This window comes from Panicum virgatum, chromosome 8K, assembly GCF_016808335.1.
Source record: "Panicum virgatum strain AP13 chromosome 8K, P.virgatum_v5, whole genome shotgun sequence".
NCBI classification, from domain to species: Eukaryota; Viridiplantae; Streptophyta; class Magnoliopsida; order Poales; family Poaceae; genus Panicum; species Panicum virgatum.
The window spans coordinates 21,283,908-21,302,951 of record NC_053143.1 but is presented as its reverse complement, the minus strand read 5'-3'; the positions used below and the strand labels follow the sequence as shown (position 1 = coordinate 21,302,951).

The window sequence follows — 19,044 nt, the reverse complement described above, 5'->3', positions numbered from 1 at the left end:
CTAGCCTGTTTCCTTGCTAGGCTGAGTACGCAGCCCCAAAATGACATGAGGGAGCTCATAAATCCATTTGCCTCCATTTTTGGTGTTCTCATCGTAGACTATTTTCTTGAGCTCATCGAGGATCAAGCCGTTGATATGCTCAACCTGGCCATTGACACGCGAGTGAGCGACCGATACATACTTGATGTCGATGCAGGCATTTTCGATGAATTCCTAGAATGAGCCAGATGTAAAGTTTGAGCCCATATCTGTAATGATTGTATGAGGGAAGCCGAACCGGTGGAGGATGTCACAAATGAAGTTGACTGCTTTATCTGCTAAAATCTTGGTTATTGGTTTATACTCGATCCACTTTGTGAACTTGTCGATTGCCACCAATACTTGAGTAAACCCTCCTAGCACTGCTGCTAACGGCCTGATCATATCTAGACTCCAACAGGAAAATGGCCAGGATGGTGGAATTGTGATCAAGTTGTGAGCCGGGACATGTGCTTGCTTGCCAAAGAATTGGCATCCTGGGCATCGTCGTACGAGGTCTTTGGCATCTGTCAGACTGTCGGCCAGAAAAATCCTGATCTATAAACCTTCCCAACTAGAGTTCTTGAAGCTGCATGGTTCCCGCAGGACCCATCATGAATTTCTCGTAGAATTCCTTTTCCTTCCTCAGAGGAAACACACTTCATGAGGATTCCAGATGCCGATCGCCAATATAGCTTGTCTCCGACTAGGACGTAGCCCTTGGAGTGGCATACGATTCGTGCTGCTTCAGGGACCTTTGGGTCAACACCTGGAGGAAGCTTGAAATCATTAATAAAGTTGATGAAGGGTGCCCGCCAATCTTCTTCGATCATCATAACCTCCCAATTAGTTGTTGAAGGATCCGCATCGGTGGTAGAATGATCTAGTAAAGTGACGGACGGGTGATGCAGTTCATGGACAAACACCCCTATGGGTACATTAGCATGCTTGGATCTAAGTTTAGAAAGGACATCGGCTCCCACGTTGTTATCACGAACCACATGGTTGATCTCCAATCCTGATAACTTGTTTTCGAGCTTCCTAATTTCTGCCACATATGCATCCATTGTTTCCTTGTTGATATCCCACTTCTTGTTTACTTGCTGCACGACTAACAGAGAGTTGCCGAATACAAGTAGTCACTTGATGCCGAGGGAGATTGCCAGGCACAGCCAGTGTAATAACGCCTCGTACTCTGCTTCATTGTTAGAGACTTTGAAGAGCACCCCTGCACCTCCGCCTTCAAGCTTGAGTGAACTATTGAAGTACATCACCCAGTGTTCTGGCCTGTTAGCTGGCACAGAAACTTGATTTTCTCGCCATTCTGCCAAGAAATCGACTAGTGCATGTGACCTAATAGCTTTTCTTGGTTTAAAATTAATCTCGAGAGCTCACAGTTCTACTGCCCACTTGGAGATGCACCCAGTGGTGTCCCGATTGTGGAGGATATCTGCCAATGGGAAATCAGTGATAACTGAGACTGTGTACTCGTCGAAGTAGTGGCGGAGCTTCCTAGAGGTGATGATAATCACATAGAGTAACTTCTGAATAGATGGGTAACGAACAATTGATTCAGAAAGTACTTCGCTGACGAAGTAAACCAGCCTTTGTACTACATAAGCGTGGCCTTCCTCCGGGCGCTCAACTACTATAGCTGTGCTAACAATGTGAGTTGTTGCCGCAATGTAGAGTAGCAAGTTCTTGCCTGGCAATGGAGCAGTGAGTATTGGTGGAGACTGGAGGTGATGGTTTAGATCCTCGAGTGCTACCGCCGCCTCCGGAGTCCATTGGAACTTGCCTTGTCGCTTCAAGAACTTGAAGAAGGGTAATCCCCGTTCGCCAAGTCTGGAGAAAAATCTATTCAAGGCCGCCATGTAGCCTGTGATCTTCTAAACATCCTTGATTGTTGCTGGAGCTTCCATGGCCATGATGGCATTGATCTTTTTCGGGTTTGCCTAGATTCCTCAATTGCTGACAATGAAACTAAGTAGTTTTCTAGAAGGTACGCCAAAGATGCACTTTATAGGGTTGAGCTTCCATCTGAATCTTTACAAGCTGTCGAAGGTTTCTTCCTAATCGGAGATGAACTGGTCATGTGTTCTGGTCTTGACCACCACGTTGTCCATGTAGGCTTCAACGTTCCGATGGAACTCATCGGTAAAACATAACTAAATTGCTCTTTGATATGTTGTGTAACACCCGGTTTATAAAAGGACATAAACCGAGCAATCATATACGTGCCAGGATCAAGTCACACGTATATACAACAGAATGAAACATATATCACAGCACATATCACGTAAAAGATATAATAAAACGAGTACGAATGTTATTTATTACATTAATGACAAAATGTCTGGTACAGAGTATGCGGAAGCGTAAAACATATATGAGAAACTCTCGGAAGCAGGGCGCCACAGGGACGTCGATCGGGAGACGAATGCCTAGAAGTCCTCGTACTCCTGGTAGCTCCGGGTGAACTCCCTCGCGTCGGCAGGAACTGAGCAGCAGTAGAGTATCCCCAAGGGGAAAAAGAGTAGAGTAGGCAAGAGTGAGTACACAACTTGTACTCAACAAGTATAACACAAACTATGAGGCTCTAAGGTTGGCTGACTCAACTGCATTAGCTTTTAATCTTGGCAAAATTTTATAAAAGCTATTTACTACAAGTTGATGTATTACCATACCCCAGTTACATAGTAATTAATTAGAATTAATTATGAACTACTGAGAACCAAACCAAACCAAGCCACCCGGGGAAACCCTCCTAACCAAAGGAAGATAACCCCACTAATCGAAAGGAGGGTCTGGGCTGCTCATGACCGTGAGCATGGCTAGTATACTAGTTTTACACTCTGCAGAGGTTGCACATCTTTACCCACAAGTCGTGAGCTACGCTAGTTGTTCATCACACTTCCAAACCAAAAAGACCTAATTATTACGCCAAGACCGTCCCATTCCAGTCTTGTGGTTGTGCGGTTGTCCCAGGTTGTTGCTCTAATGACGTACGGTCCTTATGGAGAGTAGCTAGCACAAAACACAGTGCGAGCCCCCTAAACCAAGTTTCTAGAAAAACCAATTTTTAACGAGACGTGAGCCACTCAAATGGGCCACTCCCAGAATTAAGTTGCATATACCATTAATCAAATTAATTAAAAAGGACCATTATGTGTGAGAGCGCATCAACCTAGCACAACTAACCAAAATGCAACCCAAGGGATATATAAAGGATATAAAGTGGCTAGGAAAGTCCTTATAGGCATGTAGTATTAAAATGCAGTATGAAAATGTATTTAAAAGTGATAGGCGTTGTTCATGTTATACATGCCTTCCTCAAACTTCTTCTGCTGCTCAAACTACTCTGAAGGTGACTCTTGGTACTCCTCCGAAGGATCAACGTCTACTCACGATTGCAACACCAAAAACAAGTCCAGCACATACACATACATGCAAACAAAGGCAAACACTAAGAAACAGTACAACAATACATAAAAAAAGCAAACAAAACTAAGCTAGAACTATTCTACGCATTACAACGATCGCGTGGACATAAAGAACGCCTAAAACAGAGCTATAACACGAAAACTAGGCCTAAAACAAGGTTCAGGGGCTTAACTGCGAGAAAAACTAAGTTTTTGGGGTTTTTCTGCAAAAACCGAGGGCCTAAACGTAAATAAACATTAGATCTAAGGGCTAGCGTGCAAAAGACCCTAACTGGACGGCGGGTGCTAAATCTGGAAAGTTTGGGGGCTAAAGTGATAAAAACAGGACCTAACTGGAAATACTTCTGAACTGCCTAGGACCGCGGGTTAGTTTCAAAAGAGTTCGGGGACTCTTTAGCAAAATGACCACAGCGAACCAGTATCTACGCACATGGGCTGTTGGATCTTGATCAAGTGGCTCAGATCTAAAGGAGACTCGATCTAATCTCGCGCGTACACTCCTGATCGGACGGCTCACGAAGCTCACGAGCGCAGGCGGCGGTGGAACTCGCCGGGATGGAGTCTCCGCGGTGGCGCGCGGCTTGGAGCTCGCCGGCGTTGGCTGATCTGGCGCTCCAGGGGTCCGCTCGAGGTTCGGTTTGGCTGTGGAGTATCACCGTGGCGTGCGTAATGCACTAGAGGCCATAGGGAGGCGGATCGGGGCTCGGACGGGGCTCGCCACGGCAAGGGGGTGGCACTACGCGGCGGCGCCCGCCGGCGTGAGGGGTCTGAGCAAAAAGAAAGCGCCACGGCCGAGGCTAACTAGCGTAAAAGGAGTAGGAGGCCTGGGCGGTGCTCACCGGGCTCGGATCTCGACAGGGAAAACGGCACAGAGGTGTCGACGGCGAAGTCCGGCGGCGGCGTTGCGGCAGCGCTCGGGGAGAAGGCGATGCAGAGGGATCCCGGGAGCCTGGACCCCTCGGATCGACATGCGGTGCTCCTGTGAAACCGGTGGGAGGGTCAGAAGGGGCCCGAGGGCCGACGGCGGCGAGAAAACGGGGCGGCGGAAGTGCTCACCGGCAGCGCAGGGGCCTCGGCGTGGCGGAGCTGTGGCGGGGGTCTCTGGACCTCGGCGTTGGGGCTGCGGAGGGGATAGGTGGGTGCGCAGAGGGGAGGTCGAGCGTTTAAAGGAGGGAGGCCGGGATCTCGGCGTGCGGGTCGGGCAGGAGATCCCCGGCAGGGATTGCGGAGCCGTTGCTGCTTTGCGTGGAGGCGGGGAGACGGGGCTGACAGTGGGACCGGCGGTCAGCGGCAGAGCGAGCGGGTCGTAGGGGGGGATGGCTGACGCGTGGGCCCGCCCAGTCAGGGAAAGGAAGAGCGCGCGCGGGGCTGCTGGCTGAGGCGGGGCAGGCGAGAGGAACTGGGCCGAGGCTGAGCAGTCGGAGGCGCGGTGACGCGCGCGGGTGAGGAGGAGCTGGTGAGCTGGGCCGAGCGGCGCCTGCTGGGTCGATGCGGCTGGGAAAAGGAGAAAAGTGAGCGGGCTGGGCTGCTGGGCCGTGGGGAAAAAGAAAAAGGGAAGCTGGGCTAGGCCGAGGCTGAGGGTTGGGTTTGGGTTTCTTTCCTTTTCTTTTTCTATTTCAAACCAAACTCAAATCTAGGTGAATTCATATTCAAATTTGAATTCAAACCCTAGCACTCAAACAAATAAAACAATGCACCAGCATGAATGCACACACAAGTTAGCCCTAAAATAAATTTTAATCACTTTATGAAGCAAAAATAAATTATAAATGCAAGGCTAAGCAAATTAAATCCTAGAAAATTAAATAAAGCCAATTAAATTTATTATTAAATACTGAAATTTAAATTAGGGTGTTACATGTTGCTCCAGCGTTCTTCAGTCCAAAGGACATTGTCTTCTAGGCGTATGCCCCGAAAGGGGTGATGAACACTGTCTTGATCTAATCTTCCTCCTTTAGGGCGATCTGATGATAGCCCGAGTAACAGTGGAGGAAAGAGAGTAGGATGCAGCCAGCAGTTGAGTCGATTACTTGACCAATACGGGGGAGCCCGAAAGGATCCTTTAGGCAATGTTTGTTGAGATCAGTGTAATCAACGCACATTCTCCATTCATTATTGTTCTTTTTCAGAACAAGTATAAGGTTAGCTAACCATTCCGGGTGGTAAACTTCTTTGATAAAACCAGCCGCAAGTAGTTTTACTAACTCCTTCTTGATTGCTTCACGCTTGTTTGGTGAAAACCGCCGCAACCGCTGCTTCTTGGGAGTGGCTTTGGGATCGACTTTTAGGGAATGCTTGATCTACTAATTGGGCACCCCTGGCATGTCCGCTGGTTTCCATACGAATACATCCCGGTTAGCCCTAAGGAAGTTGATGAGTGCGAGTTTCTATTTGTCGTTGAGCTCGGTTCCAATCATGGCAGTCTTGGATGAGTGGCCATCTTGTAGCTAGATAGTCTTCACGCCAACATCGCTCGGTGGCGCAACCGAGGACTGGCTTGCCTTCTTTGCTGGTGGTGGTTCCTTGGACAGGGAGAGCTCCTTTGCTGCAGCGAGTATTTTGCTAGCGGTGCTCGAGACACTGATGTTCAAGGTGTACTCGATTGTGTCCTTGTCGCACTCGTAAGATTTGAGGAGATCTCCCCGAAGAGTAAGCACCCCATGCTTGCCTGGCATCTTGAGTAGCAGGTAGACGTAGTGGGGTGCGGCCATGAATTTGGCCAGAACCAGTCGCCCTAGGATGGCGTGATATGATGATTTGAATTCAGCTACTTCGAACTTGATATGCTCCGTGCGATAGTTTTCCTCCGTGCCGAAAGTAACAGGGAGTGTTACCAATCCAATTGGAGTGGAACAGTTGCTAGGGATGATGCCAAAAAAAGGAGCCTTGCTTGGAGTAAGCATGCTGTAGAAATCTAGTCCCATCTTCCAGAGAGTGCTTGTGAAAAGCAGGTTGATCCCGCTTCTGCCATCAATAAGTACTCGAGTAAGCTTAGAGCCAGCTACAACAGGATCTAGGATGAGTAGTAACTTTCCCGGCTCGGAGAAGCTGGTCCACTGATTATCCCTGGAGAATGAGATCAGGACCTCGCTAAACCTTAGGGGCCTCTGTGTAGCTGGCTCGACTGAAAGGATCTCCCGCAGAAGTATTTTTTGTGCGCGCTTGGAGAAGCTTGAATCACCGCAAAAAATGACGTTGACCATGTTTGAGGGTTGTTGGAAACCTTGTGGCCCTTTCTTGTCTTCTTTGTCATCTTCCTTGTCCCACTTCTTCCTGGAACCCTCAAGGGTGGGAGCATTAAGGGGCTTGCGTAGGGTGATACAGTCGAACAAGGAGTGGTTGCTCTTCATGTGCATGGGGTACCTCTTGTGTAGGATCTTCTCGAACTGGTCCTGTTGATTGCCTTGTTTCTTGCCTCGCAGGTTATGGTCGACAGCTCCGACGATGTCATCTGGCTTGCATTTGCGGTTGGGGTCCCGCTGGCTTCTGTCATTACTGCGATCTCTGTTGCCCCTTCCGTTGTTGTTGTTATTGCACCGGGGGAAGTGATCGTGTTCTTGCTCCCCTTCGTCGGCCCATCACTACATCATATCACGAAGCTGGACGACGGTCGTCGGTCGGTTACGTCCAAAATCTTGATAGAGGCCTTGTGTTGTGATGCCATTGTGGAAGCAGTCGATGACGTCTTCATCGAAGATGTTGGCGATGGGTGTCTAAGAAATGCCTCACGTACGACCTTAGGGACTCATTTTTCTCTTGCTTCCACAATGAGAGGTCATGATGGATGGCTACCCTGTGCATGGAGCTCTGGAAGTTGTCGATGAAGGCCTTCTTGAGGTCGCCCCAGGAGTAGATGGAGTTGGGATTCAAACTCTCGAGCCAGTTGAGAGGAGCTGCCTTGGCATGGATCATTTCCAAGGATTTGTGGTTGGCGGCCAATTTCTTCTGAATTGACTCATTGATCTTTGCTTGGCCATAGACAAGATCCCACAAGGTAGGTTGGTTAGGATTAAATGAATTTAAATTTCCATTACCTCCTTGGTAGTATGGGTGTGGTTCGTTCCACCCCTAACCTCCTTGTGGATGAAACCCGTTGTTGTTGTTGTTTAAATATATCACTTCTTCTTGGGTTTCCGAGCAATCATTGCTTGAGTGCCCACTGTACCCACAGACCTTGCACATCATATGAGCATCCAAGGCTTGAAGTGTCTGCATCTGAGCCTTGTCTTGGGAATAATCCTCAAATTTCTTGAGGAGGAGATCAATTTTCACAGTGAGCATGTCCGTCTCCTTGATGGAGTGCATATCCCGCTGGCGTGGTTGGAGTTGTTCATCGCTCCAACCTTGGTTGGACACCATCTTCTCGATCAAAGCAGTGGCTCATTTAATGGTCAACGAGAAGAAAGCTCCACCCGCAACAGCATCCACATGGTCACGGGCTGTCTGAGTCAGCCCATTGTAGAAGTTCTGAAGAATGAGCCAGTTGTCCATCCCGTGGTGCGGACACGCAAGGATATATTACGGAAGCCTCTCCCAAGCTTCGGGAATGGACTCATTAGATGCCTACTGGAAACTTAAAATTCTTCCGCGAAGAGCATTGGTTTTGCCCGTCGGGAAGAACTTCGTGAGGAACATGTTGGCACAATTATTCCAAGTGTCCACAGAACTCTTGTTAGCATAAAACCACTGCTTCACTCTCCCCAAGAGAGAGAACGGCAACAGTCGGAGCCGGATTGCGTCCTGAGAAACTCCCTTTATAACAAAAGTGCTGCAGAGCTCCAAGAATTGCCATAGAAAGGGCTGGCCTGGACCATATTAATAAGACCTATCTTGATCTCGAAATTTTCCGCTCCCGTGTTAACATCGGGCCCAATAGGGACCTAGGTAGCAGAAGGAGCAGAGTAATCATAGAGTGTCTTCTAGGCCATGGCTTGTGAAGCAGATGATGCGGGGATGACTAGTTCGGCTGCCGAGAGTGAAATCTGAGGAGGTACGACACGGGGTCGAACTCTTCTCAAGAGTGACTCTGGGTTTGGAGTGAATTTTTGTGGCAGATCGAAACTAGTTATACACTACCCTGTTTTCACATTAAAGAGAAAACAAAGCCAAGTTAGTCTATTTAGCAACCGAATACCAATTTCAATTTGGTTCATAACTTTGCCTATTTCATTTAACTTATGCCTTCCCCGGCAATGGCGCCAAAAATTCTTGTTGGCGCTCACCGGAGCCACCGCTAGGTTGGGTGCTCCTAGACGGTGACGCCCGCGAGCGCCAAGTGTAGTGGTGTAGTAATTCATAAACCACGAATAAATCCGCAAGCACATGAAATACCGCTGTAGCATTTTACCCGGGAGTATTCCGGGGTGTCATTTATATTTCTGCATGGAAGGCGGCGGTTAAAGTGTATAGGCAAGTTAATGAACTAATCTTGATTGGATATTCTATCGCATAAAGAGGGGTAAGATAAATGGTATAAAGAGGTAGTGTGACACACAAGTTTACACGCAGCTCAAAACAAAATAAAGGCAGGGAGAAAGAAAGAAGTTAGCAGCTCGGGTTTCATGTACTTAAGTTAATTGTAAAGTTTATATTGTACTCTATACTTTTGTTACCACCAGAATTTGATCGAGATTGATATGGGCCGAGATTGTTCGTGGGCCGGTTTGGGTCGTCCAGGGAAGAGGCGATTGCGGTCCATGCTAGGAGCCGATGGGCTCCTGTTTTATCTGTATCTTTTTAGAGATAGATTAGTTTTTCTATGAGTTTAAATTAGGGTTTGTTAGCTTGTCCGTCAAGACTACAAGCTATAAATATGTAATCATACCCAATGAATAAAGATTGATGGCAAACATTCCCACAGCAGCAGTTGTCTCCAACTCTCTCTTTCGGCGCATCGCTAGCCCTAATCGCAATAGTGTTAATATCGAGGTAAGCGCCATGCGGCTCTAAGGATCTTCCTTAGGGCATCACGGCTCAATGCCTCGTACCTTTGGTAGATCTCGTGCTGAAGCATTTTTTATGGCGAGATCTACTACTTATCCCGGTGTTTGCAGCATAGCTTTAGTAGATCGATTGTGCACTTTTGCTGCCTAATTGTTGCATTTGCCATGTCATCTTTGTGCATGGAATCGGCTAGCTTCTCACCCACACAGCGTGTCATAGAGCCGATTCATACAGGGATGATGCCTTGCTTTGTTTCATTTAGCAGATCCGATCTGTTATCGTTCATCCTCAATTAATAAGGATTTGTTCAATATCTGCTATATCAGGCCCCGATAAACGTGTTGGATGATTCCTATGGTGTGTTAGATATTCTCTATCATGCTCATCTGGCCTGACTCATGGACAGGACGTTCCTATGTAGCGGTGAGATCTGTAACGGTCGTGGTTTGGATCTACTCGATGTTTGCGAAGCGAGTGTCTTTTACTGTGGTTTTCACTCTCTTTATCTAGATTTGTAAGATCCTTTTCATCCTTGGTTTCAGATCGGAACGCGTTGCCCAACCATTTGTTACAACCCACGACATGCGCTGCAACATGTGCATGCGACTTGCCGATGGGTTAACGTGTGCCGATCACCCTGCCCGATATGTCTTAGATTGGATCTGTCTGTGTGGATGGGTTTCTTTGGAGATCCTGGCTATGCTCATGTACGCTTAGATCATTCTTTGTCATGCATAGCAAGAGCCGATCTGGATAGATAGATTTATTTATATCATGTTCTGGAGCAGGTTTTATCCATTATAGATGCGTTTCACATGCTGTTTATCGATCGCATCTACAATCGGCAAATGTGCCGATATGCCCCTGAATGTCTCTGGATCAGCTGATCGTGCCGATACAGAGCAGATGGGCTCATAGTTTGCCGATCCGGGCGACCGGCAGGAATTTGACGCTTTATCTTGTATGACGTAGGGAAAGCAGGAGACAGAAGCCTCATCACTCACCCCTTCCTGGTTACAAGTCAAGCCAGGTGGTACGCCCTCAACACCAGGAGCCAACCCAACAAGCCGTGCTAGGAGAGACGAGGGTAGCAGCAGCCCAATCTCCTAGCTCACTCGCGTGTTGCCGACCGCCGGACCTTCTGCCTGTCGGTCTCCCGCGAGGGCAACAAATTTTGGCATGCCCGGTGGGACCACATCAACAACAACACCACCGACTCCGTCAGCATGCCTCAGAAGGCGTCCACATCCAAGGAAGGCGAGTAGGACGACAACAGCTTCCTTCCCGAGGGGAAGTCCGGCCCACCAACGCTGGATGACCTCACGGCAGAACACAAGCACAAGCACAAGTACGACCAGGTCATGGCAGACCTGGGGAAAGAAGTCCTCAAGCAGTACACGTGGACCCGCAATGGAAGAATCAGGTACATCGGTGATCCCGAGTTGGCTCTCAGCGGAATCGACCTGTCTGTACCTTCGGAGGAGCGAAGCCAGGCACTTCGGCAAGAGATCAACTACATGATCCACCACGCCATCATCCGGCAGACCGAAGTCATCAACAACTCCAAGGACAACGTCGTAGCGCACGTGGTCAAGTCCGTGTTGACCGGTGAACATGACCAAGACATCGACCCAGTGATCAACTCCCATGGCGAAGAAAGGAAGTTCTACACACGTCCACTCCAAGTCCCTCAGATCAATGCCCCTGAGGGAACAAAAGCCGAGTTCATCCTCTACGCACTGCAGGACCCGCAGGACAGGCCAACTTGCTACAAGGAGCCGCCAACAGTCATCCCAGAAAGGGTACATCTGCCAGCTCCGCTACAGGCCCCTACGGGCGAACGAGCAACCCTACCGTTGGCAACCGTCGGCCAAAGAGGTCGGCACCAGCAACCACACAGCCATCATTAAGGATAAACCTGCCGATCAGGAGTTAGTGGCGTGGCAAAGCCAGTACGCAATAGGGTCAGTTTCTCACAACCAAGCCAGTCAGTCCCTCGGTGAAGGGACAGGAAACCTCCAGGATCAGCTGACTGAGATCCTGAGGAATCAGTTCGGGATCGCCCCGAAGAGGGGTACCATCACCTACTCCAAGCCGTATCCAGACGTCTACGACCAGCTGCCGCCGCCACCCAAGTTCAAGGTGCCAGAGTTCTCAAAGTTCAGTGGCCATGATAGCACTAGCACAGTGGAGCACATCAGCCGATATACAGCTCAACTTGGCGTCGCAGCTGCAGCCGAACATATATGAAGATTTAGCTTTTTGCTCTGTCACTCACCGGACCAGCGTTCGGTTGGTACACTACATGGACACAGCTGGATGAACAGTTCCATGGCTAGTTCTTCTCCGGCTCCGACGAGGCTACACTGTCAGATCTCATGGCTCTCGAAACGCACGGGGGAGACCATGAACCAATACATCCAGCACTTCCACGAAGCGCGGAACATATGCTACTCTCTCCATCTGTCGGAGAGAAATTTGGCGGAGCTTGCTTACGGTGGCCTCTCCCGGGTCACCAAGGGCATCTACAGGCCGACGGATTTCGACTCCATCGGCTATCTCTTATCGAAGGTATCCGCGTACGAATGCTTACATCCTGATATGTATGCAGAGAAGCAGCGGAAGCCGGTTGCCTACTTCCAGGCTGCCGAGGAGGAATTAGCCGATGAGGCCGATGTGTCGTTCATCCAGTTGGCAAAGGCATCCCAGCCTTTGCCTTGCCATTGGGTCAAATGCCCCAAGGCAGTGATCGGCTACGACTTCTACGTCACCAAGACGGAGCAGATCTTCGACCTGCTCCTCAAGGAGAAGCAATTCGAGCTCACGGCCGGGCACCAAATTCCCTCAGCCGACCAGCTCAAAGGGCGCAAGTACTGCAAGTGGCACAACACGGTTGACTCCCATTAGACAGTCGACAGCAAAGCCTTGCGCCAGCAAATACAAAACGCCATCGAGCAAGGGCGTCTGGTTTACATGCGGAACCAGATGAGGGTTAACAAGACGCCATTCCCGAGCGCCAACATGGTGGATGTCGCACCTACGCCGCATCTGCCTTCACCTCGGGATTCCCCTGCATCCTTTCAGCGGATGTGGAATCCGATCGAGTAAGGACGCGTCATCGTCAGAACTCCGCGTGGTGAGAACGATGCATGCCTTTTCCCTTCGATTAACATGGTGTCAGTCGCACACAGTTCCAAGGGGAAAGAGTAAGCCGATCCTGATGTCGACCGGCTCCTAAAGTTCGAGCCCGAATGCCACGTGTCGGCCAAAGAGATCGCCAGGAACCGCCAATCGCGACATAATTCAGGGGCACTGATCGGCCTGTACGCAAGACCTGAACGCCAACACGATGATAACCGACACTACAACGGCCGGCGCATTTACTGTCACGGGCGGGACGACAGAGGATGTGGGCTCCACCGCAGCCCGCGCCGCCACTCATGCAGTGGAGAATGCCGCCGTGAAACGCAACATCGGCAGGAGGAACTCCTCCGCCACGAGCGGCATCATCAAGAAGAGCACGCCTACGGCAACAACGGAGGAGTAAGGGCACATTGGGAATGCCTGTTCTTCCAGTACTGCTGGAGCCATGGGATGGAGCGGCTCTCGACCTCCGAGGACTGCCCGGATTGCTCCACCCGGCGGCCCAAGGATCGGCGGCCATCGGTGTTCCAGAGGTTAGAATGCCCGTCGCCGTCCCAGTCATGCCGCGAGTCACCTGAACGGCCTCCACAAGAAGAATCCGGATGGAAGCGTAACGAGTGCCACCTCCCTCGGTGGTGCCCAGACGGGCTCTCCAGATCACAGAAGCGGAGAGTCCAGAGGTTACGTAGCCTCGAACAAGCCGAAGAACACTACCTTCGGCTTCTTAAATAGGTAAACTCCAGGCCAGCGGCCATCCCTCCCCCTCGCAGGACGCGCAGCATGGTTTGGAGGAGGGTGCAGCCGACGGCGCTGGTGGCCAATGCAAGTGCATCGGCCAATCCAGCAGTGACTACATCAGGCGCCCCATCAGCAGGCAAACGGAGGGCAGGATCATCGGCCGATGTGAATATGGTTTTCTTCCTCCCGGAGGAGTTTTGCAGCCCGCAGTCAAACGAAGAGTCAGTGGCACAGCTCAATCTGGGGCCCGCGACTATTATCTTCAAGAAGCCCGCCGACAAGAAGTACCGTCACCTGAAGCCGCTCTACCTCAAGGGCTACATTAATGGTAAACCAGTCAATCGAATGATGGTGGATACCGGCGCGGCGGTGAATCTCCTGACGTACGCGGTGTGCCGCAAGATCGGTAGGACAGAGGAGGACTTGGTCAAGACCAATTACGCCAGCAAAGCTCAACGTCGACCTGACCATTGGCCACAAGACGGTCAGCACCTCTTTCTTCGTTGTGGACTCCGATGGATGCTACTCGGCCTTGCTTAGCCGAGATTGGATCCACACCAACTGCTGCATGCCGTCTACCATGCATCAGTGCTTGATGCAGTGGGACGGCGATGAAGTGGAGGTGGTGCAAGCTGATGACTCCTGCAACGCGACCATGGCAGATCCTAACGGGCAGAAAGGAGCAAGACTAGTGTTTTGTCAACCAGTCAAAAAATGGAGTTATGCCGGTTCCAGCAACCAGCGACGACGCATGAAAATGTCTACCCCGAATATGGCCGATCCTAGCGATCGGCCCCTTTTTAAAGGGCTATGTTCTATCTCCAGTTGTAGAGCCGATTCTAGCAACCGGCAACAAAAATATGTGAATTTTTCAAGACAAAATGAAATGGAATTGGTCGATGCGTGCCATCAGCCCCTTTATTATTCTGCGTCTTTCACGATTTGCAGTTCCGAGCTAGAATAGGATGGCAAGTTGGGCTTCGGGTTCACGCCGGCCGATGAGCTAGAAGAGGTTGACATCGGGCCGGGCGATCATCCTCGTCCTACGTACATAAGTAAGAAGCTCGAACACGAGGCCAAATCTCAACTCATTGCTCTTCTCAAGGAATTTGTAGATTGCTTTGCATGGGGGTACCACGAGATGCCCGGCTTGGATCGTTCGATAGTGGAACACAGATTACCGATGAAGCCTGGTTTTCGACCCCACGCTTAGCCTCCCAAGAAGTACAATCCTAGCATCCTAGGGGAGATCAAGGATGAGATCCAGAGGATGGCAGAAGCAGGTTTCATCCGGCCATGCAGGTATGGCACATGGATTTCTAGCGTCGTACCTGTCAGGAAGAAGAATGGCCAGCTTCGCGTCTGCATCGACTTCAGGGATCTCAACAAGGCCACGCCCAAGGACGAATACCCAATGCCGGTGGCTGATCTGCATGTGGATGCAGCGGCCGGTCATAAGATGATGAGTTTTCTCGATGGCAATGCCGGGTACAATCAGATCCTGATGGCAGAAGAAGATGTGTTTAAGACTGCCTTCAGGTGTCCAGGTAATATAGGCCTGTTCGACTGGGTCGTCATGACCTTCGGCCTCAAGAACGCCGAAGCAACCTACCAGCGGGCGATGAACTACATCTTCCATGATCTCATCGGACAGCTGGTGGAGGTCTACATCGATGACGTCGTCGTAAAATCGGTTCAACTAGAAACACATTTAGCCGATTTGCGACGAGTGCTGGAACACACACGACTCCACGGGTTGAAGATGAATCCTAAGAAGTGTGCGTTTGGTGTTATAGTAGGGTAGTTCCTGGGCTTCATGGTGCACGAGCGTGGGATCGAGATAGGTGACAAGAGCAAGAATGCCATCATGACGATGACCCCGCCAGGAAATAAGAAGGAGCTGCAGAGTTTGATCGGCAAACTGAATTACATCAGGAGATTCATATTGAATCTGTCTGGCAAGATTGAGCCGTTCATGCTGCTCGTGAAAATCAAGAGCGCCAGCGACTTCACTTGGGGGCAAGACCAGCAGAAGGCATTCGACGAGTTGAAGCGATATCTTTCATCGCCTCCTGTGTTGGTCCCACCTTAGCTGGACCAACCGTTCATAGTGTATCTGTCAGCCGATGATGTATCCATCGGCTCTGTGCTAATCCAGGAATTCCAAGGAAAAGAGAGGGTTGAGTTCTACCTCAGCAGACACCTGCTCGACGCAGAAACAAGGTACAACGAGATGGAGCGACTCTGCTTGTGTTTGTACTTCACCTGCACCAAGCTGCGACATTACCTGCTCAACGGGGAGACCCGCGTTGTCTGTAAAGCTAACATCATCAAGCACATGCTATCAGCACCTATCCTCAAAGGGCGGCTTGGCAAGTGGATGTACGCCCTCTCAGAGTTTGACGTATGATTCCAGCTGGCCAAAGCAGTCAAGGGACAAGCTTTGGCAGATCTTATCAAAGAAAGGGAGTCACCATTGGCTCAGTTTGCCGATGTCAAGCCTTGGGTTATGTTCTTCGATGGGTCAACCTGCGAATCGGCTTGTGGTATTGGAATTCACATTATTTCACCGTGAGGGGTCGTTTTTCAGTTTACATTCCATCTGGCGTCCAAGCTCACCAACAATCAGACCGAGTATGAGGCTATATGCAAGGGTCTGGAGTTACTTTTGGGCGCTAGGGCTGAAGTGATTCAAATCTTTGGTGATTCAAAAGTTGTCATTTGTCAGCTCACGGAAGATTACGACTACGTCAGTGATAATTTGCACCCATACTTTGTCAAGTGCCATGATCTGATGGCAAGATTCAGGTAGGTCACGCTGCTTGGCTGCCTTGGGAGCACAATGGTGATGCAAACAAACTGGCACAGGTCACTTACGAGTATGTACCGCACACCGATGATGTTTCGGTTGAGATATTGCAGTTGAACACTGCCGGCTGGAGAGTCGATCTCCTCCAATACTTGAAGGATCCGACTCGGGGGGCAGACAGGAAGACACGGCGCAGAGCCCTGAAACATGTTCTCATCGGGGATGAGATGTACTTCTGCGCTATTGATGGAGTGCTGTTAAAATGTTTGGGCCCTACCAAAATTTTGGACGTCATGCATGATGTGCACGAAGGCATGTGCGGGACTCACCAGTCGGCTCACAAGATGAAGTGGCTGATCAAGAGATCGGGTTTTTATTGGCCTGCGATGCTGGAGGTTTGTTTCAAGTACTACAGAGGATGCCAGGACTGTCAGAGGTTTGTGGCAGTGCATATGGCTCCAGCAGACTTACTACACCCGATCGTCAAGCCATGGCCGTTCAGAGGATGGGGCATGGACATGATCGGCCAGATCAACCCTCTGACCAGTAAAGGACATAAGTGGAATTTAGCAGCCACAGACTACTTCACCAAGTGGGTTGAGGCCGTTCTGATGAAGAATGTCACGGCTAAAGATGTGGTGAACTTCGTCAAGGAGCTTATTGTATACAGATTTGGTATTCCTCAGATGATTACTACCGATCAAGGGACGGTTTTCATGGCAGAGGAATTCAAGAAGTTTACCAAGGAGATGGGCATAACTCTGATCCAGTCATCTCCGTACTACACACAAGCCAACGGGCAGGCTGAAGCATCGAACAAAAGCCTGATCAAACTAATCAAGCGCAAGATCGATGAGTACCCGAGACAATGGCACGAGCGTCTAGCGGAGGCATTGTGGGCGTATCGGATGTCTTGCCATGGGTCCATCAAGTGCGCGCCGTATCAGTTGGTCTACGGACAGGAAGCCGTGATGCCTTGGGAGGTCAACATCGTGTAACACCCTAATTTAATTTTCAGCTTTAATAATAAATTTAATTGGCTTTAATTAAATTTCTAAGGTTTATTGTGTTTAGACTTGCATTTAATCTAATTTTGATCCCCAAGTAATTAAAATTTATCATAGGGTTAAAATGTTTGTGCATTCATGCTGGAGCATCTCTTTTATTTGTTTGAGTGCTGGGGTTGAATTCAAATTTGAATTTGAATTCAATTAGGTTTGAGTAGTGTTTGAAATAGGAAATAGGAAATAGAAAAGGAAAACCCATAGCAAAACCCAGCATCCCAGCCCAGTCCCAAAACCCCGGCCCAGTTCTCCCTCTCCTCATGGCCCGTTTCTTTTCCCTGAGCCCAGCCCGCCACCTCCTTTTCTTCCCTTCCCCACGGGCCCAGCGACTCCTGGCCCAACCGGCCGCAGCCTAGCTCCTCCCTTCCCTTCCGCACGCCTCGCGCGGCCCAACGCCCGCTCTCCTGGCCCAGTGAGCCGCTCGCCCGCTAGCCACTCTCCCGAACGCAGCCGCGTCCCGCGCTCGCCCGCACTGTCTCGCTGATTGCCCGGGCCCGCCTGTCGGATCCTCCGGCTACCTCGCGCAACGGCCGGCCCAGTCACCGCCGTGATCCCCGCGCCGCGTCAGGACCCTGGGCACGCACGCCTAGGCCTCAGCCACCCTATAAATGGGATCCCCGGCCTCTCCTGCATCTCATCTTCACCCCGAAGCCGCCACCTCAAACCCTAGAGTGCCACCTGCCTTGCTCCGCCGTGCAGAGTTCCCTGTGCTGCCACCGTCACACCACACCGCCGCAACCTAGACTCTGCGAACCACTACAATAGTTTCACCTCGACACAAGGAAGCTCCCCGAGCCGGTCATTTTCTACCACAGCCTCTCCAGTGGCCGGATTTGAGCCCGACACCACCGCGGGTGAAGTTGCTCGCCACCATATTTCCTCGCCGTCGGTGTCCCTCCGGCCGTACTGACTTTTTCCCTGGCTGCATAGCTCGACGCTGAACCTGCTCGTGGAAATCAGAAACCCGGGGGTGCACTCCTTCGGCATTCTCCACAAACGCCGAGCACCGTCACCGCCGGACTCCGCCGTCGACCTCTCTGCACCGGCTCTCCTTCCATTTTCCAGGGCTTGGTGAGACTACCCATGGCTTTCCCTTCCTTTTGTGCTAGATGTCGAGGCCCGTAGATCGCTCCAGAGGGAGGAGCACCGCTTGTCGGTGCGCCTTCGCCACGCACAGCGCCGCCCCGCTGTGGTGAGTTCACTGCTGTGCAGTAGAACCCCGCACAGGCCTAGTCCAGGCTTGCCCGTGAGCCACACACGAACACTAACCCAGCTATGCCCAGAAAACCACACAGACCTCGCCCCGACGCTTACCCCGGGGAGATCCGCCACTGCAGCGCCGCCTCTGCCGCTGCGCACCCTCACTCCGACCCCTGCAGAGCCCGCTGATGACCCAGGTGGTTTGGGAAGGTCGCTCTGATCATCCCCGACCCTAACCCCTACCGATTTAGCCCCTGGAACACAGGAACCGGCGAGCTCTGGCGAGTTTCCATGTAGCACCGCCGCGGGGAATGGCTTCCCGGCGAGTTCCGCCGCCACAGTCGCCGGCGTTGGCTCTGAACCGCACGATCCGTAACCGACGCACGGGATTAGATCTAGATCTGGATAGGTCTGGATCGTTAGATGCAGATCCGGCGGCCCAGATCTGTAGATACCGGTTCGCCTGGCACTTTTGTTAAAGAACCCCTCATCTTTCCTGGAATCAACCCGCGGTCCTATATAGTGTAAAAATAATTACCCTGAGGCCCAGTTTTTAGAAGTTAGGCCCCTGGATTTTCCCAGATTTGAACCCGCCGTCCACCCCTGGCTTTTTCATGTGTTAGCCCCTGGATCTTTTCAGTTTTTACATTTAGGTCCTCGGTTTTTGCAGAAAACCCCCAGAAAC

The 19,044-nt window shown here is 50.7% G+C and overlaps 1 protein-coding gene across 1 annotated transcript; it reads left to right on the top strand.

Annotated features, from left to right (window-relative positions):
* Positions 1–16,481: 16,481 nt before the first annotated feature.
* Positions 16,482–17,093, top strand: LOC120645554 (protein NYNRIN-like). The gene has a single exon (XM_039922336.1). The coding sequence runs from the start codon at positions 16,482–16,484 to the stop codon at positions 17,091–17,093; it is 612 nt and encodes a 203-aa protein (XP_039778270.1).
* The last annotated feature ends 1,951 nt before the right edge of the window (positions 17,094–19,044 follow it).

Bases quoted from the DNA above. Each gene is read 5' to 3' on its own strand.
- LOC120645554 (XM_039922336.1), top strand. From the start codon at position 16,482: ATGCTGGAGGTTTGTTTCAAGTACTACAGAGGATGCCAGGACTGTCAG.